Below are 23,520 nucleotides of genomic sequence, written 5' to 3'. Positions count from 1 at the left end.
TCTCGGGGGTTTCAGACAAGGGTTTCTCCCAGCCCTGCCTTGAGATGCCAAGGATTGAACCTGGGACCATCTGCATACAAATCGAATACTCTACCACTGAGCTACAGCCTTTCCTCCTTAGATGTGATCCACAGAGTCTGCTTCATTTTGTGCCTGTGCTTATTCTGTTGTTAATTGTTGTTGGTGTTTAGACGTTTAGTCGTGTCCGACTCTTCGTGACCCCATGGACCAGAGCATGCCAGGCACTCCTGTCTTCCACTGCCTCCCCCAGTTTGGTCAAACTCATGCTGGTAGCTTCGAGAACACTGTCCAACCATCTTGTCCTCTGTCGTCCCCTTCTCCTTGTGCCCTCCATCTTTCCCAACTTCAGGGTCTTTTCCAGGGAGTCTTCTCTTCTCATGAGGTGGCCAAAGTATTGGAGCCTCAGCTTCATGATCTGTCCTTCCAGTGACCACTCAGGGCTGATTTCCTTCAGAATGGAGAGGTTTGATCTTCTTGCAGTCCATGGGACTCTCAAGAGTCTCCTCCAGCACCATAATTCAAAAGCATCAATTCTTTGGCGATCAGCCTTCTTTATGGTCCAGCTCTCACTTCCATACATCACTACGGGTCTATTGTTAATAGGGAGATGCAAACATAGACAGACCCTGTATAACTTTAGCATGGGATTTCAACCTCTCTTTCTTATTTTTAAAGTGGCAAACAGCAACAAGAAAGCAGTTCTCACCCCTACCCCAATGCCTTGACACTTTTGGTGAATGTTTAGCTTTATTTTCTGGATCTTGTGTGCTCTTTAAGAAAAGCGGGGGCGGGGGGGGGGGGAGTAAATTGATACAGTCTGAAAAGTCTATTGGGTCTGGTTATTGCCTGAATGGTTATTGCCTGGGAACTACATCTGAGCCACCTTGGGGTTCAAGATGGAAGTAAGGCAGGCTACAAATACAAGGAAATAACAGGTTATTATTTTGCCGAAGGATTCCATCTATTACATTTGAATAGGGTTTCAATATTGGCATGGAAAAGTGACTGGAAGAAATGATTTTAGGAAAGATTGCAGACTGCTTTGGTCGCATGGCTGATCAGATGGAAAGAGGGACTGAACACGAGCGTGCCAGGTTTTGTTGTTGTTGTTCTTCTTGTTTTAAATTACACCCTGCTTAAATTGACCCCATCAAACTTTCCAGTAGCTTAGGACAAAAAATACAATAAAAACCTGTCCCCAGACAATTTGAAATCCTATCTTGCAAACCTCTTTTATCCCTCCTTCCTGAGTTCTGAAGGCCTTTGCAAAACAGGGAAGTTTTCGTGCTAAGGTGGGGGGTGGGGTATGCTGCCAGTGGGCCGGATCCTTATGTCCCCACACTGTGCATGAGTCACGTTTGACAGGTGAGCGGAGCCACCCACTTGCCAATTGCCTGATATCACAATGACACCAGGTGGCCAACTTTCATCCCCACACTTTGAAATCAAACTCTGCAGGCAAAGGCACAACCCACAGAATGCTGACAATCAACTCATTGTTAGGCCTTGCCAAGCCCTGGGGTGTAGCACTCTGCAAAATCTGACAATCAGCTGGCTGCCAAGTCTCTAAAAAGCCAGGCAGACAGCGCTTTGCAGGCACCACTGGTCACCTGATTGGCGGCTCCTGCCAGTCCCCTTTCAGCTCAGCCATGTCTTCATCTGCCCTACACCTAATACCGCATGTAGAGAAAGTGGGCATAGCTTGCTCTCCCAGTTCAAAAGGGGAGGCCCACAGGCCTGTTGCCCCTCTGCTGCTTTAGGGCGTCAGAAAAAAATCCAGTTCACACTGAAAATTTGCCCTAAGCTATTTCCCCCATTCCTTCTTAAAATTTTGGTCTTCCTGATTTATAACTCATCTTCAAGACCATTGTAAACAGTTAAAATCGTTAGTAGGCTTGGAATATCACTTGTAGTTTAATGGTGGATTCTGGACACAACGGAGATGTAAAAGATTTAGATCATCATAAAAGATGCAGGAGGAATTATTAATAATAGGACTGGAAGCCCAGGAGATTCCTTGGAATCTTGTTTTTATTATTTATGTTTGATATGTAACTGCAAAAATTTTATCCAAAAAACCAAATAAATAATTTTTTGGAGAAAGAAAGAAAATTTGCCCTAAGCAAATTTACATGGGATAATTTTCCAGAAAATGTTCCACTTCAGAATTTTCTAGGAAACTCCCATCACTGGCTGCTTAACCTTTTCCTCCTGCTATGGATCTCTCCCCCCCCTCCCCGCCTTGAAGTGCTTGCTTTGGATTAGGCAAACTGCCTGAGGAGAAGGAATCATCTCTGTCTGCTCATACAGCTGCTGTGATAAAATCTGGAGGTTCCCCGCCGCACTGCCCCGCCTGGCAGCTACATTAGAGTAATGGAAAAGTGGGGAGATATTCCCCTTGTCTCCCGCCTCACACGTGGTTTGGTCCTGTCAAAATCACTGTTAACAAGTCATCTGTCATCTCAAGAAACGCTAGCAGAAGGCTCTTCTGTGACAGAAGGAGTGCAACAACTCCTTTCTGATTTCTCCTTCCCCCTCACCCCCCCCCCAGCCCCAGTGTTGCTATGGCTCAGCTCTAACATTAGGCACCGCTTTTGGAAAAAGTGTAGGGAGAACTGAAGATAATGGCAAATGGTGTTATTGTGTAATTTTGGTTTGGATTGGGTAGATATGTTCAGGGACATATTATTCCACTTGAATCATCTCTACAGAATACATTCGCTATAGTCCTCCTATAGCGGCAACAAAGTTGTCCTTTTTATTTCACGCATCTTTAAGTAGTGACAATTGACATGTCTCCTGCTAAAGAGGCGCTTGCTTTGTTCTGTTGGGGGGGGTCAGTGTGTACAGTAGTTCTAGAAGGCAGCTGCAGAAATTGTGCTGTTGACCACAGTCTGGTGTGTGTGTGTGCTTTGATGTTCTCGCACATGAAAAATTGTGGGTTGCATCCAAGTATTGAGAGCAAAACACTGACATTCATGGACTTAAGATAGCCCTGTCTATTAAATTCAGTGGGTCTCTACTCCAAGTATGATTTAGTTGGATACAAGCACACGTTTTTATCTGATTTAGCACTCACCACCCTAAAATGGATCGTTCTTCACTAAACTGTAGGACTATGAGGAGTCATTAGTTTGGCAGTCTACCTGGATTATGAAGTTACAACTCTGCCAACTTCCATTCTCTGGCCATCCAGTCTGAGTCCAGTTTATGTCCGTTTCATATGAAATCTGTTCAAGTTATATCAAGCTATAACTCTGCCATCTTCCACACTTTGGCCGTCCAGCTCTGTAAAGTAAGCTCTGGTAATTTGGCCAGAAGGACAAACTCACATGGGGTGAAATGACTCTGGTAGAATCTCTCCAGTTAAGGAAAAATTGCTCGAATAAATATTGTGTCATTTAAAATATAGGAATATTCAAATCAACACCAGAATAGTATTATAGCTATATGCCTAAATAATAATAATAATAATAATAATAATAATAATAATTTTTTATTTATACCCCGCCCATCTGGCTGGGCCTCCCTAGCCACTCTGGGCGGCTTTCATAGAAACCAAAAATACAGTAAAATATCACACGTTAAAAACTTCCCTGAACAGGGCTTCCTTAAGATGTCTTCTGAATGTCAGGTAGTTGTTTATCGCTTTGACATCTGCTGGAAGGGCGTTCCACAGGGCGGGCGCCACTACCGAGAAGGCCCTCTGCCTGGTTCCCTGTAGCTTTGCTTCTCGCAATGAGGGAACCGCCAGAAGGCCCTCGGCGCTGGACCTCAGCGTCTGGGCAGAATGATGGGGGTGGAGACGCTCCTTCAGGTATACTGGACCGAGGCCATTTAGGGCTTTAAAGGTCAGCACCAACACTTCGAATTGTGCTCGGAAACGTACTGGGAGCCAATGTAGGTCTTTCAAGACCGGTGTTATATGGTCTCGGCGGCCGCTCCCAGTCACCAGTCTAGCTGCCACATTCTGGATTAGTTGTAGTTTCCAGGTCACCTTCAAAGGTAGCCCCACGTAGAGTGCATTGCAGTAGTCCAAGCGGGAGATAAGCAGAGCATGCACCACTCTGGCAAGACAGTCTGCAGGCAGATAGGGTCTCAGCCTACGTACCAGATGGAGCTGGTAAACAGCTGCCCTGGACACAGATTTGACCTGTGCCTCCATGGACAGCTGTGAGTCCAAAATGACTCCCAGGCTGCGCACCTGGTCCTTCAGGGGCACAGTTACCCCATTCAGGACCAGGGAATCCTCCACACCTGCCCGCCTCCTGTCCCCCAAAAACAGTACTTCTGTCTTGTCAGGATTCAACCTCAATCTGTTAGCCGCCATCCATCCTCCAACCGCCTCCAGACACTCACACAGGACCTTCACCGCCCTCACTGGTTCTGATTTAAAAGAGAGGTAGAGCTGGGTATCATCCGCATACTGATGAACACCCAGCCCAAACCTCCTGATGATCTCTCCCAGTGGCTGCATGTAAATGTTGAAAAGCATGGGGGAGAGGACAGAACCCTGAGGCACCCCACAAGTGAGAGCCCAGGGGTCTGAACACTCATCCCCCACCACCACTTTCTGAACACGGCCCAGGAGGAAGGAGCGGAACCACTGTATGACAGTGCCTCCCACAATAAAACTTCCCACAATGGCAAAGGCAGGCATTTTAAAAACACTTAATGTTTAGTTGGTTGCAGGACACCCATAGCAAATAACAAAGACCCTCAACTCTCCCATGGCAGAAGATGCAACATATAAGTCATAGTGTGTAGCCTCTACTATCTTCAAAGTGAAGACTGCTTAGCAATAGACTTAACTATGTCTTTACAGTGAAGTTAACTGGAAATTAACTTGCAGGTATAAGGTGCTACAAGAGCAATAGGGCAGGGACCTACCTACCACTGAAAGCTCTGAGATAGGAGCTGTGTTACTAAAGGCAACCAAAAATAATACCTTGTACATGACTTGGTGCAAGGCATGCTCATGTTTCCAGCAAGTCAATACATGTGATTATTTGGTGTCTGAAAATGTTACAAAGGGCAGCTATGTGCCACCCAGCCCAGTCTAGGGAGATAACAATTTAACTTACATTGTATTTCTTCCCCCCTCTGATTCTAGTGACCCCAGCTTACTCTGTTCACTGAGTCTCTTAGAACTTATTTTGGGTGAAGGTGACTTTGAGCTTCTGCCTCTCTGCCTAGCTCTTTACCCATTGCATACATAGCCCCATCTCCATTCCCTGGCCATGTTAGAGTGTGACATTAGTGAGGCTCAAGAGTCCCAGTTTGCACATAACGGTAAACTATGGTTTAAAGTTACGAGGGTGAGGATCATGTGCTGGCCCTGCCCCCCTCCGGTGCAGCTGCAAAGAAGAGCTTGGATGCTTCCGTTTCTGATTTAGATTAGCTAGTTTAGTGTTATGTCCTGACCCTACACTGTCGTTAGTGAAAACAAGCAAGCTTCATAAAGTATGGTTTGAAGTTGGCTTGTTTTCTGTAACCATAGTTAAGATTAACCATAATTTGTCCAGCTTCAGATGGCATGACAAGTTCTGGTTAGTTTAAAACAGAAGCAAAAGTGTCTGCAAAACTCTTGGCCATTCCAAAGAAGGAAGGAGGAGCAGGAACTGGAACCCAGAAATTAGTTTGTATATAATTATTATTTTTCTGTACATTTATGTAAGAGTTGGCATTATACCGACGTAGCATTCTACTATATTAAATCTAATTATCCCAAGATATTTAGTGTTTCACTGACAGTCTTCGACTTCAACTGATTTCTGTTTTCTTTGCAAAAAAATAAAATATTTCTTGGGTTGTATTCAACAAAGTCATCCCATAAACTTCCATTTCCCGTGTAACCCCTCTCTGCTCCAGTAGGTTGGGGGAGACCTCAGAACAGATTGGGTCAGGGCAGGGAGAGGAGAGGAAGGAAATGTTCATTGTGCAGGTGAAAGTCCTTGTGCTAATGGAACACCTGTTGGAGCACAACCCATTACCTTTAATTCCCACTGCCCCCTTAAAAGTCTATAATGTTTCAGTGGCAAATAATAGTTGGGGAGTGAAATGATTTTGCGGTGTTCTTTTTAATGCATTCTGAAAAACACTCAATTTGGAAACTCCCTATTAAGCATAAAAGGGCATTGGCCGGAACATGCTGAACAATCTGAATTCTCTGTTCCCCGGCCAGCAATATGGGCATTTTGTTGGAAGTCTCTAGTGGATGAACTATTCAGTCAATTGAGCATTTGGATTTGGCCTGTTGGGATGTACGCTGGTGTACTAAAGCACTCTGTCTTAATGTGCACCCACCCACGTCATCCCAATTCAGCACGACCACCACTTTAAGGGCAAAAATGGCGAGGTTTTCCTTAAACATTTGCACAGTTGGCGTGAACTCAGTAAGGCTCCATGACTGGTGATGCTGGCACATGTTTGCAGGTGCAAAAATGGATTTGCCTGCCTCTACAGGTGATAAACTTGGGCAGCATGGAGTGAGGAAGGGGTGGTGGTGGTGGTGGAAGTAGATGGGCTGATTAGTCAATGACCCAGGTTTCTGTATCCGAGTACCTTTTGTCTCCTTACACTGATTTTTTATATGAAGAATTCAGGTGCTACTGGGATAAGTCTTAAGGGGAGATAACTCTAATGGATGATGGAGAGAAACTGGGGGTTTTCTCATTGGAAGCTGCCTTATGCCATATGCCAAGTCATCTTTGGCCAGTCTAGCTTACTCTGCATACTCTGACTGGCAGTGGTTCTCCAGGGTTTCAGCAAGGAGTCTTTCTTAGCACTATCTAGAGATGCCAAAGATTGACCCAGCGATGTTTTGCCTGCCACGTATGTGCTCTGCAGCTGAGTTCTAACTCTTCTAATTCTTACTCTTTTATGGGATGAGAAAGCAGAGGGAAAACCAACGGTGGTGGGGTATGTACTGGGTACCCGTGTTGTGGACTCAGACCCTACTGTTGTCTTAGGTAAGTTACTTCCTTCACCAGTGTTGAAGCAATGATTCTTCAACATCAACTTCGTTGGACTGGTCAGGTTGTGCGGATGCCTGATGATCGTCTTCCAAAGCAATTACTCTATTCCAAACTTTAAAATGGAAAGTGTAATGCTGGTGGTCAACAAAAGAGGTTTAAAGACTGTCTCAAGGCAAATCTTAAAAAATGTAGTATAAACACTGACAACTGGCCTGCGAGCGCTCCAGTTGGAGAACAGCCTTTACCAAAGGTGTCATGGGCTTTGAAGACACTCAAACTCAGGACGCAAGGGAGAAACGTGCTAGGAGGAAGGCACACTTGGCAAATCCACACCGTGATAAACTCCCGCCCGGAAACCAATGTCCCCACTGTGGAAGGACATGTGGATCCAGAATTGGCCTCCACAGTCACTTACGGACTCATTGTTAAAACCGTGTTTATGGAAGACAATCTTACTCAGCTATGAGTGATCGCCAAAGGCTTCCTTCCATCTGGTCCAGCTTTCTGCTTCCAACGTTAGCTATTCAAGCAGTGACCAAAGGTGATCTCACTTCCCCTGTGGTTTGTCCAAGAGCACCTCTTGTTGAGAGGTAGGCTGCCTTTGAATCTGGAGCTTCCATTTCTCTATCATGGGGAACGTACAGTCAGAAGGGACCTCAAGGGTCCTCTCGTCCAACCCCCTGCAGTGGAGGAATCGCAGCTAAGAATGGGCAGAGCAGGTAGGAAGAGCTGCCTGCTATCAGGGTGGAGCTGAGAGAAGTATTATGGCAGGGATCCCCAAAGGGGATTACTGACTCTGTCATTTGCCATGCTGGCTGGTGGATGTTGCTGTCCCAATAGTGTCTGCAGGGCACCATGTTGGCACAAGTATGGGGGTGGTTTGGTAGTGTAGAAGGGACATTTTGCACACATACTCCATGTCATCGGAGTCGCCAGCTGTCCCAGGGAACTCAAACGTTTAAAAATAAACCACCTCCCTTTTTTTGCAGGGGGTGCATGGAGTGTGCGCAGAGAATGCTAAGAGTTTTCATTGTTTGGTGCAGTCTTTCTGAGTGTGTTGTGCACACACACAAAGAGAATTATATATAAATAAGCCACATCCTGTGCTTTAAATAATTGCTCCTCACGGCTCCTGTCTCCTGTAGTTCTGTCTGCGAGGAACAAGACGCCTTCGGCTCGCCACTCCTGGACTTTGCTTTGTGCTCTGACATCTCTGTATTGTAACCGGTGTCACTAAGCTAATGGCCAGCTGTCACAAACCCAGAGCGGGGAAGAAATGCTGCGAAGAGATTGTCAGGGCTGATGGAGGCAGGAGAGGAAACCTCTTTGGAAAACTGCTCAAGCATTGTTTGGCGAAAATAGCAGGCTGCACAAAAAGCCCTTGCTTGTCTTACAGACAATTGGCGATTTTGTTACTGCTGCTATTTGAATCCTTCTTTGCCTTTCTTACCTCTTACCTCCCTCCAACCCCCTGCCCGGGCTAGCTGCTCACTTTTTGTTTTAAAAAAAGGAATACAGCAAAGAAAAGGCACAGTTGCTCCAACCCCATTTAAAGGAACCCCCCTTTCCCCATGGTGACCCAGGCGGCATGACTCAAAGCAATAAACGCTTACCTAGCAGGCAGTCTTATAGTGGGTTCCACTAGGATGAGCGGTTTAGGAGGCAGTGGATCTCTGGCTCAGCCTGCTGATTCCCAACTCATCCGGTGTTAAGTCCCCAACCCCGTCTTGGTCAAAGATAAGGCTGCGTAACTTTCTCATCCTGACTCAGCTGTGACTCAGTCGGCTTAGCTCAGACATAGGCAAACTCCGGCCCTCCAGATGTTTGGGACTACAATTCCCATCACCCCTAACTAACAGGTCCAGTGGTCAGGGGTGATGGGAATTGTAGTCCCAAACATCTGGAGGGCCGGAGTTTGCCTATGCCTGGCTTAGCTGAAGCTAGCTGAACCATACTTGACCATTGTTGATTGTCAAATTTCCAACCCTTCGTCTCCCTCCTGTGCCTTTTAAAATCCCAGTAAGTCTCCCCTGTCCCAATTCAGCAATATTGTGTGGAGGTGAGAGACTATGCTCAGCGCTTGCCTTGCGTTTCCATTTAGTTGCATCGTTGATGCCAGGTGTGCTTGTGCAGACTAGTCTGGGATCCTAAATCTGTACTATCTCTTGCTTCTCTGTGAGATGTATTTCTTTTTACATTTCTTCCTTTCTCTTTTTTTGTCCTTAGGGTCTTTTGTAGTATTTCTTTGCCTCCTTGTAATTATGGTCTAGTTTGCAGTGAAGTGGTAAATTTGTGTCTGGGCTCTATCCCTCCAGACTGCAGGGGAGGACTTGCATGACTGGCTGCTCCTTGAGCCAAAAGAAAAATGAAAAAATGAGAAAAGTGGAGTGCTTGCCCTTGCTTCTCCTTGGCATGGGGAATGGGCACAGCTCGGTAGCAGTGTCTGCTTTGCATGTTGATGGTCTTGGGGTCAATCCCTGGCGTCTCCAGCTAAGAGTGGGAATGTCTGCACTCTGAAACCCTGGAGAGTTGTTGCCTCTCAGCCCAGACAGTACGGATCAGGGGTCTGACTCTGTATATGACAGCTTCCTAGGGCCAGCTTTTCAACACGACTTTTTGGTTCCTGAAATTCATTCTGATTGTACAGATAAAATATAACAGATAGAATTCTACAGGATATGTTGCTGGTGTGTGAAAACAGTTCAGATCCAATGATCTCCAGGTGGTGGAGACATCAGGCGCCATCCTGACTCTTGGGCATCTTCACTTGGTCACCAACAGACAGGCGCAAAATGCACCTGGCAAATTTTGAATGCTGTTCCCAGGGAACTGGTGAATTGTAGCTCTGTGAGGGGAATAGTAAAGGTAAAGAGACCCCTGACCATTAAGGTCCAATCGTGGCCAACTCTGGGGTTGTGGCGCTCATCTCGCTTTATTGGCCAAGGGAGCCGGCGTACAGCTTCCGGGTCATGTGGCCAGCATGATTAAGCCGCTTCTGGCGAACCAGAGCAGTGCATGGAAATGCCGTTTACCTTCCCGCCGGAGCGGTACATATTTATCTACTTGCACTTTGACGTGCTTTTGAACTGCTAGGTTGGCAGGAGCAGGGACCGAGCAACGGGAGCTCACCCCGTCATGGGGATTCGAACCACCAACCTTCTGATCAGCGAGTCCTAGGCTCTGTGGTTTAACCCCACAGCGCCACCCGCGTGAGGGGAATAGTTGTCTCCAAATAATCTTCGGCACCCTTAACAAACAGCAGCTTCCATATTTCTTTGGGAGAAAGCCACAGCTGTCTGAAGTGACATCTTAGTGCTTTAAATGTATGGCGTAAATGTGGCCTTAGACGCAGTACTGTAGTTAGGATTTGGATGCATCACTGATATCTACGGAGTCACATTTGTGGTGTCTTCATTGCTGTTAAATCCCAGGTTATTCTCCCTCTTTTGTTGGTGAAGACTTTCCCTAGTGTGCCGGGTGATTCACAATGACTTCAGGATTTCTTTCCTGAGTGGCAATTGCTAATTCAGAGGCTAAAACTTGGGGTGGGGAATCTGTGTATGTATTTTGTGTGTCTTCCCCCCGCCCCATTACCACCTGGAGTATCATCTGCTGTTTCTTTGCCCACACTCTGTGTTATGAAAGCTTTCTGCAGCTCCTCGCAATCTGTTGTGGATTTTTAGCCGTTGTGATTTGTTTCTGTGTCATCTGCACATTTAGCTGCCTTGACACTTTTTTGCAGCTCGGATCCTCAGACTGTTGTTGCTAGTTCTCTCCATTATAGAAATTGACCATATGTAACACACACACACACACAAACACACACACACACACACACAGAGAGAGAGAGAGAGAGAGAGAGAGAGAGAGAGAGAGAATGTGCTTTGGCCAGTTGTCTAGTCATGAAAAAGGTGCATAAAACTAAGCAAGCAATAAGTATTTCAGGACCTGAGCTATAAATGCTGCAAGCTTTTGCAGTGTACGTCTGACGTATAAAAAAATAACAATGAGGCGTTTTGCTTAGGTTGCTTCTCTCTTCCTTGGCCAAAGTCGGTTGTTAGCGCAGATACCATGTCTAAGCAAAGCCTCTAATGCGATAAATTCAGCTACAGACTAAGCAGGAGATATTCTCTTTTGCCGTCTGCGCAGAAGTGTTTGTTTATGCTGGAGCTGATTTTGCAGGCGCCGCTGTACTTAAGGAATTTGAAATGTTATTCTAGCCTGGTGATTTGGGCTTATTTTGTGTCTGCCGTGAATGCTTTTGAGCTAGGAGAAAAGTTGGATGTTCCCTCTTTCTGTGCATACAGCCTGGGTAATAATGTTGCGACCAGATGGCAAAGTGTCTGTAAACACGGAGCGCTGAAGGCTCCAGCGATGCCCTTTCTGTGACAGCTAAAAGTCATTGTGGTTACTTTTATTTACTACTTTAAAATTGGTACAAGCTGGATTAAAGAGCCTTCTAAGGATATCTATCGCCCTGTGTTTTCAGACATAGGAACATAGGAAGTTGCCTTATACCTAGTCAGACTATTGATCCAACTAGCTCAATATTGTCTTCACTGGCTGTCAGTAGGTCTCCAGGGTTTTGGACATTTTCATCCCCAACCCAGAGATGCTCAGGATTGAGCCAGGCAACTTGTGCTTGCAGAGCTGATGCTCTGCTTCTGAGCTATGTGTGGTGTAGTGGTTAAGAGCAGTAGTCTCCTAATCTGGGGAATGGGGTTCGTGTCTCCGCTCCTCCACATGCAGCTGCTGGGTGACCTTGGGCCAGTCACACTTCTCTGAAGTCTCTCAGCCCCACTCACCTCACAGAGTGTTTGTTGTGGGGGAGGAAGGGAAAAGAGAATGTTAGGCGCTTTGAGACTCCTTCGGGTAGTGATAAAGCGGGATATCAAATCCAAACTCTTCTTCTTCTTCTATGGCCCTCCCCCAAATTGGTATCTGCAGTCGACGGTTTATGGTGTTCCCTAAGAGATGTGTCCAAAACATTGGCTGTCTAAAGTGCAGCTCATTCCCTATGTTACATTTCTGTGTGCATACACATGTGCACTCATCTGTGAATTATGTGCTTAAAAATAAAATGTTGTTTCCTTCCCATTTCTTGCAAAATGCCCATAGTTGGAAACAGCTATATAATTTTTTTTAAAAAAAACACCCAAGCATGATTGAAAACAATATTATACCAAAATGGACAGGACCAGTAAATAAAACCTCTAGAGCTGCAGTCAAGCGTCGGTCAGCAATAAAAGAAACACAAGTTAACTCTTTATTCAAGGAACCAAAACAGTGCAGGCCTAGTGATCCCATCAACTCTTCCCAATAGGTCTTGCTCCAAAAAGGCAGTTGCGAGGACTGAAGTTCCCTATCTTCCCACTACAGTGGTACCTCAGGTTAAGAACTTAATTCGTTCTGGAGGTCCATTCTGAACCTGAAACTGTTCTTAACCTGAGGTACCACTTTAGCTAATGGGGCCTCCCTCTGCTGCTGTGCCGCCGAAGCACAATTTCTGTTCTCACCCTGAAGCAAAGTTCTTAACCCGAGGTACTATTTCTGGGTTAGCGGAGTCTGTAACCTGAAGCGTCTGTAACCCGAGGTACCACTGTACTTCCTAAGACTCCTCCTCTCCAGGGTCTTTCCCAAGCAGTCACAAACTGCACCTGTACACAACCTCCCTCTGCTCTGCCCTCTTCATTTCGCTGCATGTTCTAGGAGACCAGGAAAGAAGGGAGCTGGTCGCAGCAGGAGGGGGAGACTTCATGGCTTTTTCAGCAGCCGGCCTCTCTGTCTTCTGGCCCTCCTCCTCTTCTGCCTCTGAGTCTGAACTGCCCTCTGGCACCGTCTCATCCTGCTCACCAAACCCTGTTCCCTTTTCTGCTTCCGACACCACCTCCTCCCAGTCTGCTCCCTCCTCTCCCTCTCGCCATTCATGGTCATCCCATCACCAGTCTCCTGGCTCTGAGCCATCTTTCCCTGGGGGTTCCTTTGGGGGGTTCCCCAGCAGGTGCCTCCCACCATTCCTCTGCACCCAAGCAAATCCATGACAGGAACTGAGGGAGCTAAGGGGGGAAATGATCAAGAACTGCAGAAACCATAGGCCAGCCAGAACCCAAAAGTTTTTAACCAGCTGGGAGGGGTTCAAGCGGGGGCAAGCAGTTCGATGGATGGAGGACCGCGGCAGGGAAGGCTGTTTCATGTGTTCCCACCACCCACACTTCAGTGTGCAACGTGCAAAAGAGCTTTGCCAACTGATTGGAGATAATCGGCAGGATATTTTGGGGGCACTGGTCCATTTTTGCAAATGATCCGGCTTCAGGTGCAAGAACTGAAGAGTGCATTGCATTTCCATATGTCAGGCAGGGATGGAGAATCCTGTGGCTCTCCAGCTCTTGTTGGACTCTAACTCCCATTGGCTCTGCTGGCTGAGCCTGATGGGAGGTGGAGTCCGCCAACATGTGGATGCTCACAGGCTCCTGCTGTCAAGCAAAGAGAGGGCGCAGAATGTCAGTTTACAATGGGATGCCATTGCATGAGACACCATGCACCTTTGTCAGCGCCATCTAGATAGCTGACAACTTGCAAACTTTCTCTCATCCCCCCCCCCCTCAATCCTATGGTTACATAAGCAGCAATTTTCTCAGCGGGGGCGGAAAGAAACCAAACCAATTTTAAGTGAAATCCGATTCCCGATGCAAGTAAACGTAAATCTCATCAGACTCGTGTGGATAGACATCTGGGTCTAGCTCCAGGAAGTGGCAGTCCCTTGTGGTTCTTGCGCATAAGTCTCTATCAGGACTTGGGCGACAACAATGCAGGGATCTTGATTTACATCTAATTAAATGTCAACGATTTGAATTAGATTTCCCTCCAATGTGACTAGAATTCCTCAGCCAGGAGCCTTTGATACCCCGCTGAACTTAATTAAAAAGCTTGCACAGTGGGGGGAATGGCAGCATGTGAATAGTGAATCACGAGGGTTCGGAAAAGCCCCTGGTGCCACACGGAGTCCCAGAAGGGTACCAGTGCTGGTGAAATTTTATTGTTACTTTGCTGAAAGGGGTGAGGCTTTGCCCCCATTGATTTGATCTGCAGTTCTCTCAGCTCACATCCCACGATGCAGAGTTGCCCCATGGCTGTTTCAGCTGTGGGGCTTTCTGGACTCTAACCATCTGATGAGTTTCTGCACTGCTTTGCAGGTGAGGCAGAGGCAAATGTGCTCAGCCAATATTTATGTATTTTTAAAACCTATATCCCACTTTTCACCACCTGGGTCTCAAAGCACGTTACAACAGCCCCTCCAAGTGTCCCTGTATTCCAGGGACAGTCACAGATTTACAGAAGCCATTCCGGTTTCTGATTTGATTCCAGAATTTCCCATTTTTCCTTAGGACTTCCCTATTTTCATCAGGGAAATGTTGGAGGGTATGGAGTTATGTGACCCCCTGAGTCAAGGAGATCAGTAACTATGCAACCTTTAGAAAACATCCGAAGGCAGCCCTGTGTAGGAAGTTCTAAAAATGTTTTATTATGTTTTTAATATGTTGGAAGCTGTGCAGAGCAACTGGGGCAACCCAATCTGATGGGCGGTGTATAAATAATAAAATTACTTTTTATTATGGAATTGGACGTCCCTGTTTTCATCGGAGGAATGTTGGAGTGTATTCTTACAATATTAGGCATATATACAGTACAGTCATACCTTGGAAGTCGAAAGGAATCCATTCTGGAAGTCCATTCGAGTTCCAAAACATTCAGAAACCAAAGCATGGCTTGTGATTCGCTGTGGGAAGCACCTGCAGCCAATCGGAAGCCCTATTGGACGTTTGGCTTCCAAAATAATGTTTGAAAACCGGAACACTCAATTCCTGTTTTAGATCGTTCGGGAGCCGGAATGTTCAACTCCCAAGGCACTTGGAAGCCGAGGTACGACTGTATACAAACTATTTTAAGCAGAAATTAAACATCGGAAATTTAAATAAAGAACTTCGGCGGTAATATTAAAGCCACTGATCTCTGTAGGTATTAGTAATGTTGCGGTTACAACCCTCAGTAGCTATATAAATCAACATTAACCAAGTAAAACTGTAGGCAAAGCATATGTTCCAGATGCCTCTCAAAATGGCAGTGTTTTCATAAGCTGCTTTTAACGCAGTAAAGATGCAGCCTGATGGGCCTTGAGAAAGAGAGCGAAATCCACAGTGTTGAGAGCACTGCTGAGAAGATAATCACTAAATGATTCCCCCCTTGGGCAAAGGATCCTTTAAGAAGTTCTACTGTGATTACTTTTATAATCAGGAAGACACTCACAGTATTCTTTAGTTATGTAGGATCCAAACCATGTCTGGCTTTAAAAGGAATTCACTTTAAACCCCATGGCTTGACATATGAGAGGGACCACTGGTAGTGTGTAAATCGAGTGCGACTGTTATTTTTTAGTACGTACGCCTGCAGTTTTGCAGCTTGACCCTGTACATTTCACTTAGCTGGTGGGACCTGCTTCCTAGTAAACATGTTTACTAGGATAGCACACTCGGACAGCTCAGCTGGTACAGCATGAGGCTCTATCTCTGGGTGATACATTTGTGCCCCACATTGGACGAACAGATTCCTGCACTGCAGGGGGTTGAACTAGATGACCCACAGGAACCCTTCCGTCTCTACAATTCTGCGATCCTGTCTTTGGGATTTGTAGGACTCTGGTGGCGCTGTGGGTTAAACCAAAGAGCCTAGGGCTTGCCGATCAGAAGGTTGGCAGTTCGAATCCCCATTACGGGGTGAGCTGCCATTGCTCGGTCCCTGCTCCTGCCAACCTAGCAGTTCAAAAGCACGTCAAACTGCAAGTAGATAAATAGGTACCGCTCCAGCGGGAAGCTAAACGGCATTTCCGTGTGCTGCTCTGGTTTGCCAGAAGCGGCTTAGTAATGCTGGCCACATGACCCGGAAGCTGTACACCGGCTCCCTTGGCCAATAAAGAGAGATGATCACTGCAACCCCAGAGTCATCTGCAACTGGACCTAATGGTCAGGGGTCCCTTTACCTTTATCTTTGGGATTGCAGCCTTGGCTAGACAGGTCCATTGCTGCGAATCATAGAATTGGAGAGTTGGAAGGGACCCCATGGGTCATCTAGCTGAACCCCTTGCAATGCAGGAATCTCAACTAAAGCTTCCATGACGGATGGCCGTCAAACTTCTGCTTAAAAACCTCTGAGGAAGGAGAGTCTGCAACCTCCCGAGGGAGTGTGTTCCACTGCCGGACAGCTCTTATTGCCAGAAAGTTTTCCAGGTGTTTATTTGGAATCTCCTTTCCTGTAACATGACACTGTTGGTTTGGGTCCTACCCTACAGAGCAGGAGAAACCACCTTACTCTATCTCCCATGCAACAGCCCTTTAGATATTTGGCTATCGTATCTCCTTTCAGTTTCCTCTTCCCCAGGATAATGCATGCATCCCACCCCCGCTAAAGTTACTGAGCTTTTTTTTACATTTCTCCCCCAGGGCAATGTCCATCTGGGATAGCAGTCTACAGATCACCGCGATGTGCAGCGTGGTGGGGGCGTGGCTTGGAGCATTTCCTATTCCACTGGATTGGGATCGGCCGTGGCAGGTTGGTTTCTACATCTTATATGTGAATGAACGTTGGCCAATCAGACCTCTAAGTCTTCTGTGCCGTTTCCAAGAGCAGCCGTACCCCCTTTGAGAAACTTGGAAGCAGGGCATGAAGGTGGCGGCCTTCCCTGTTGCTGTTCCTCAAGCCCCTGGTATATTCTGTCCCTGAACCTGGAGATTTACCTCTTTTGGAAAAATGGTCATTGATAGACTTATCCTCCAGGTTGCTTTGTTAATGGTCCAGGAATGTCATTGTTGGAATTCAGTCCCCGTGACTTCTCAGCGTTGCTCCCATGATGCCTCGGGGGGGGGGGTGGCACGTGTTTTTTCTGCCATCTGAGAATGTGGCCTGCACTGCTGCAGCTTCCCCCCATTAAAAGCACTTAACAAGATGCATCTGGAGCAGGCTATTGGCGCCAAATTGATCTGCAAAAGTGGCGTGGCCCAGCCCTGTGCCCGAAAACAATACTTTGCAGTTTTCAGAAAAGCAGAGCCCTGGCAAGCTTTGCTGCTGGTGAGGAAAATGTGACGCTTGCAGGAAAGCTGTAAATGCAGCTGGCTGAGCGGCTACTGGCAATTGATGCCATTTTCAGAGTTGCATAACCCCTGCAGGTCAGTTCAAGAGCTTTCTGACTTTAAAACCAATCTAAAGCAGTTTCTTTCTCCTTTCGCAAGCGGAGGGGAGAGGGAATAGTCCGTGAAAATGGATGAAGCTGTTCTCCCAGCTCCAACCACAGGGAAGGAATTTATTTTAGCCATATTGCAACTTAGATCTCTTAGTGGCATTAACGCAGACTTTATTTCAGATTAAAATAAACCTGAGCTGATCCTAATGTATCCCTTTCTATGAATACACAAGCACAGTGCGCACGCACGCACACACACACACACACACTCCCTTCCAAGTGTAAAGGGCACACACAAGTATCTTTAGAAAATTCCAAAGTAGCTAGTAGAGAAGGATTGGGTTACTGCTTTCAAGTCTTTTAAAGAGGCCCAGGTCTAATTCTACACCCCCACACTCTTCACCCTTGCTAGGATGCATGTACATGGGGCCGTGTGCATCTAAATACAAAGCAAACTGGGAATCAGCTGATGGGCAGGAAACAGGACCTGGAATGGACACTAAGCCTGGTCTGCAAGCAGAAGGAGTGGCAATCGGGTGGCACAGTTTGCACTGCACAGCATTTGGGCTGAACAATGAGAAGCCTTTGTACTGCTGCTGGAGAGCTTCAAAGAGAAGTAGATGGGAGGCTCCCTTAGGGACCTCGGAAGCAGTCTCCAGAGAGCTAGTCCTGTTAGTCCATTGCAGCAAGAACAATTGTGATGGCTGTGTTCAGCCTCCTCTATACATCTCCAAATGCCAGATTCTGACAGTCACAAGTGGGGAGAGTGTTCCTGGACCCAGGTCCTGCTCACAGGCTTCCCGCAAGCATCTGGTTCATCGCTGAACTCAATAGACCTTTGGCCTGATCCAGCAGGGTTCTTATGAGTCTTGCAGCATTTGAAAGGAGGAATCCCCAAGGGTCATCTAGTCTAACCCCTTGCAATGCAGGAATCTCAACTAAAGCATCCATGGCAGATGGCCATCCAACTTCTGATTAAAAACCTCTAAGGAAGGAGAGTCCACAACCTCCCAAGGGAGACCGTTCCACTGTCGCAAACAGCTTGTACTGTCAGAAAGTTCTTCCTGATGTTTAGTCGGAATCTCCTTTCTCATAACATGAAGTCGTTGGTTTAAGACCACTTTGTGTACTTGACAAAGAGGGGTTTAGTCCATGAAAGATTATGCCCCAATAAATAGGTTAGTCTTTGAGGTCCTGCAAAATTCTTTGCTGTTTTAGGAAATTGCATGGCACTTATATTTTCCTAGGGATGCGGGTGGCGCTGTGGGTTAAACCACAGAGCCTAGGACTTGCCGATCAGAAGGTCCGTGGTTTGAATTCACACAAGGGGTGAGCTCCCGTTGCTCGGTCCCTGCTCCTGCCCACCTAGCAGTTTGAAAGCACGTCAAAGTGCAAGTAGATAAATAGGTACCGCTCTGGCGGGAAGGTAAACAGGTTAAACCACAGAGCCTAGGACTTGCTGATCAGAAGGTCGGCGGTTCGAATCCCCACAACGGGGTGAGCTCCCGTTGCTCAGTCCCTCCCGAGGCTCGGTCCCTGCTCCTGCCAACCTAGCAGTTCAAAAGCATGTCAAAGTGCAAGTAGATAAATAGGTACCGCTCCGGCGGGAAAGTAAACGGTGTTTCCGTGCGCTGCTCTGGTTCTCCAGAAGCGGCTTAGTCATGCTGGCCACATGACCCGGAAGCTGTACGCCGGCTCTCTCGGCCAATAAAGCGAGATGAGCGCTGCAACCCTAGAGTCAGCCACGACTGGACCTAATGGTCAGGGGTCCCTTTACCTTTATATTTTCCTATAAGACCAGCTCCCTCTCCCCCACCCCACCCAAGCTTTTGGAAGGGGCTGCGCTGGTTCCCAACACGTTGAATCGCTCCATATTCATCACTACCAAAACCAATTCTGGTTTCTTCCCCGCATGCAGTTGTAACGTGGGCTCTGTCCACAAAATCATATTCCATAATAGCATTTCTTAGTCTTGAAGGAGCCACATCACTCTCTGCTGGTTTTGCTACAGCAGACCCAACACGGCTCCCCCTGAGAAAGTTATTGCTTTGTTTTCTTTATTATCCTCTTTTATAGGGGAAATGGAAAGAATGTCTTCTTCTTTTTTTACAATGCAAAAGCAGCTTGTAAATGGGCATTCATCTTGGTATTGTACTAGACCAAGGCAATGCAATAGATGGGGAGCCACTGGAGTGGAAAATTTTATTGGGAAAAGCCAAACTTGTATCAATGACAGACTTTCAGAACTCAAAAGAAATACTGGTTGCGGAAGTTTGCCTTCTTGGGAGATCTGAGGCTTCCCAAAAATACGTTGCTTGTGAATCAAGAGAGAAGTGTGAGGACATTTGGAGATACCCCTAAATGGCTCAGACGGATTTGAGATGTAAGCCGTGTCAAAAACAGCAAGTGTTGTCATTCTGTGCCCAAATAACATAGGTCTGGAGGGCTTCCCTGTGAACTTATGGCACTTCATGTTCCGGTTACAGGAAAAGGTTTAGGTTTTAATGGATTCATGCATTGTTTCCCACTGCAACATGCGCCCAGGTGTTTTGCTTGATACAATGACAAAGAGGGCACCAGGCGGTTCTCTCTGGGGAGACCATTCCGAGAGATGGGACTCTACTGTAGAAATTAACGGTGATAGCTCACTGCTGTTCTCTGCTCTTCTTCCTTGCAAAATGTCATTTGTTTTCTGCCAGGGTAATGTGGCCCTTGGCCGAAAAAGGGACCACCCACTCCATCCCAGTCTAAAAGATCTCGCAAAGATGCTTGTCCAGCTTCATTTTTGAAATACTTCCTTCCCAACAGTTGATGTCAGTTCATCAAAAAAGGGGCAATAAAAGAGTTTGCCTGAAAGGCTACTGAAATGTCACATTTTCCTCACCATTCCATCTCTGCAAGCATTGCAACTTGCCAGGTTGAATGGCCCCCCCTCTGTTCCCCCCTCCGCACACTGTTCTGGGGTGTGTGTGTCTCCCACCACCACCCCAATTTCAGGGGGAGGTGCAAAAGCCCCATTGCACAAACAGAAGTCCTTAGGCAAGACTTCCACTGATGTGACTGGTGAGTTGAATCCTCCCTTACTTTTCACTTCCCCCTTTAGTGATTTGTTTGGGGGGTTTCCTCAACACTTTTGAGGGGATTTTTTTCTTTTCCTTTCTTGCAACCAAGCAGTAAATTTCATGAAACAAAGAAAGATTTGTGTTAGTCAGGTAACTTCCCGCACGCACAAATCAGCCTGTTTCCTCAAATGCGGACATAAAAACTGCTGCCTTCAGCAAAATTTGGCTCCTGCAGAGGGGAGTATTTATAACGCAATATGAGCTATGAAATTAAAGTGGAAATAAAATTAAATGGGCTGAAAATAGAAATAGTTAGGCCTCATAAATATGTGTCATGCTAAGTATCACTTAATAAGTTTTCCAAAAATAGATTGCTGTCTCGAATCCCTCCTTTTTCTTCTAAAATAATGTTTACAGTCTTTTAAAAAGACGTTGCTCTTTTAACTTTATGAAATTTCTGTAAGGCCCATGATTACAACTCAAAACCAAAACCTATCTACATAATCAGTTGCATTCTGCCCCCCGCCCCTAAAATTACTTTCTTGGTAAACCCTTTTCCTCCTGTAATGAAGGCAGCTGCGGTTGATGGAGAATAGTTTGCTTGAGGCTACTTAGCAAGTTCATGGCAGATGCGAGATCTGAGCCCCAGACTTTTAGCCACTGTGCTACACCAACTCTTATTTCACAGACTTTCTAAGGCTTTCATTTCAGGGCGGCCTCAAATGCTATTTTTTGCTCACAAACAAATTGAGTACAAAATGCATACACTGCACCGCTCAGAAATCCATGGCCAAAGGCTAGTTTTTTAAACCTACAAGATGCACGTGAACGGAAACCGTATTAAAGATACTAAAAAGTGGTTGGGTGACCCTCTGTCAGGGATTCTTTAGCCGGGATCCTGCATTGCAGGGGGTTGGACTAGATGACCCTTTAGGTTCTTCTGCAATTCTTTGCTTCTGTGATTTGTATTTGCTGCTTGGACGAGTGAAACCGGCCACCTGTCTCCTTGATCCTTGCCCATCCTGGCTCATAAAAGCGAGCTGGGAAGGGCTGGGCGATGGTGAATGGACCCAGCCAATATGGCCAACTATCGCCCAGTCTCAAATCTTCCATTCTTGGGCAAGGTGATTGAGCGAGTGGTTGCTGAACAACTCCAGGCACGCCTGGTGGATGCAAACCATTTGGATCCCTTCCCGTTGGGATTCAGGCCTCATCATGGGACTGAAACTGCCTTGGTCGTGCTGGTTGATGATCTCCGGTGGGCTAGGGACAAAGGTGAGAGCTGTTTCCTAGTTCTGCTGGATCTCTAAGTGGCCTTTGATACCATCAACCATGACATCCTTCTGGACCGTCTATAGGGACTGGGAGCTGGGGGCACTGTTATACAGTGGTTCCGCTCCTTCCTCCTGGGCCATATCCAGAAAGTGGGGGGGGGATGAGTATTTGGACCCCTGGGCTCTCATTTGTGAGGTGCCTCGGGGTTCCGTCCTTTCCCCCGTGCTTTTTAATATCCATATGAAGCTGCTGGGAGAGATAATCAGGGGGTTTGGGCTGGGTGTGTACCAGTATGCAGATGATACCCAGCTCTAGGTAAAAGGTAAAGGGACCCCTGACCATTAGGTCCAGTCGTGACCGACTCTGGGGTTGCGGCACTCATCTCGCTTTATTGGCCGAGAGAGCTGGCGTACAGCTTCCGGGTCATGTGGCCAGCATGACTAAGCCGCTTCTGGCGAACCAGAGCAGCGCACGGAAACACCGTTTACTTTCCCGCCGGAGCGGTACCTATTTATCTACTTGCACTTTGACATGCTTTTGAACTGCTAGGTTGGCAGGAGCAGGGACCGAGCCTCGGGAGGGACTGAGCAACGGGAGCTCACCCCGTTGTGGGGATTCGAACCGCCGACCTTCTGATCGGCAAGTCCTAGGCTCCGTGGTTTAACCCACAGCGCCACCCGCATCCCTATCTACCCAGCTCTACCTCTCATTTAATTCAGAACCAGTGAAGGCAGTGAAGGTCCTGTGTGAGTGTCTGGAGGCGGATGGATGGCGGCTTACAGATGGAGGTTGAATCCTGACAAGACAGGAGTACTGTTCTTGGGGGACAGGGGGCAGGCGGGTGTGGAGGACTCCCTGGTTTTGAATGGAGTACCTGTGCCCCTGAAGGACCAGGTGCGCAGCCTGGGAGTCATTTTGGACTCACAGCTGTCCATGGAGGCGCAGGTCAATTCTGTGTCCAGGGCAGCTGTCTACCAACTCCATCTGGTACGCAGGCTGAGTCCCTACCTGCCTCCAGACTGTCTCACCAGAGTGGTGCATGCTCTGCTGCTTGGACTACTGCAGTTTCGCTCTATGTGGGTCTACCTTTGAAGGTGACTCTGAAACTACAACTAATCCAGAATGTGGCAGCTAGACTGGTGACTGACCATATAACACCGGTCCTAAAGGATCTTCACTAGTTCTCAGTACATTTCCAAGCACAAATCAAGTGTTGGTGCTGACCTTTAAAGCCCTAAACGGCCTCAGCCCAGTATACCTGAAGGAGCATCTCCACCCCCATTGCTCAGCCCAGACACTGAGGTCCAGCTCCGAGGGCCTTCTGGCAGTTCCCTCACTGTGAGAAGCGAAGTTACAGGGAACCATGCAGAGGGCCTTCTCGGTGGTGGTGCGCGCTCCTCCCATCAGGTGTCAAAGAGATAAACAACTATCTGACTTTTAGAAGACAACTTCAGGGAAGTTTTTAATGTTTAGAGGAGTTTTAAAGGATTGGTGTTTTTATTACGTTTTGAGATATGTTTAAAGCTGCCCAGAGATGCTTGGGAAACCCAGCCAGATGGCCAAGGTATAAATAATAATAATAATTGTGTGTGTGCGTATGTGTGTGTGTATTGTACATAGAAATTGGTGTGAGATCAAGTCTGAAGGCAGCCCTTAGAATAAAAACTTTAATTTTTCCTGTCATATCCAAGAAAAAGCTAAACACTTGCCCTTGCCGCTTGCAAATCCAACCAGACTGTGACATTTCTATAGTTTATTCTACTTCTAGTTACTGTTGAACAGAATTCTATCAAGTTTTTTCTTTAAAAAAATCTCAAAACTGTCAAATGTATCTTTGTAGTCTTCAACCTGAATTGCCCATTACATGCAAATACTGTCCATCCCAGGATGTGAAACCACTTAGTGTAATGACACATTTTATTCAGTAACTAGACAAATATTTCAGTGCATTCCA

The 23,520-nt window shown here is 46.8% G+C and overlaps 1 protein-coding gene across 3 annotated transcripts in view; it reads left to right on the top strand.

The window, feature by feature from the left end:
* Positions 1 to 23,520, top strand: part of PIGF (phosphatidylinositol glycan anchor biosynthesis class F) — a 37,080-nt gene that overhangs the window by 6,874 nt on the left and 6,686 nt on the right. For all 3 annotated transcript variants that reach the window (XM_083605588.1, XM_083605587.1, XM_083605589.1), the window contains exon 5: positions 16,493 to 16,601. In XM_083605588.1, the coding sequence (XP_083461714.1) occupies positions 16,493 to 16,601 (109 nt within the window). The remainder of the gene's footprint in view (positions 1 to 16,492; positions 16,602 to 23,520) is intronic.

Source organism: Podarcis filfolensis (assembly GCF_964270895.1).
Source record: "Podarcis filfolensis genome assembly, chromosome: 3".
Lineage (NCBI taxonomy): Eukaryota > Metazoa > Chordata > Lepidosauria > Squamata > Lacertidae > Podarcis > Podarcis filfolensis.
Note: the sequence above shows the minus strand (reverse complement) of the source record. Positions and strands in the feature narration are given on the sequence as shown.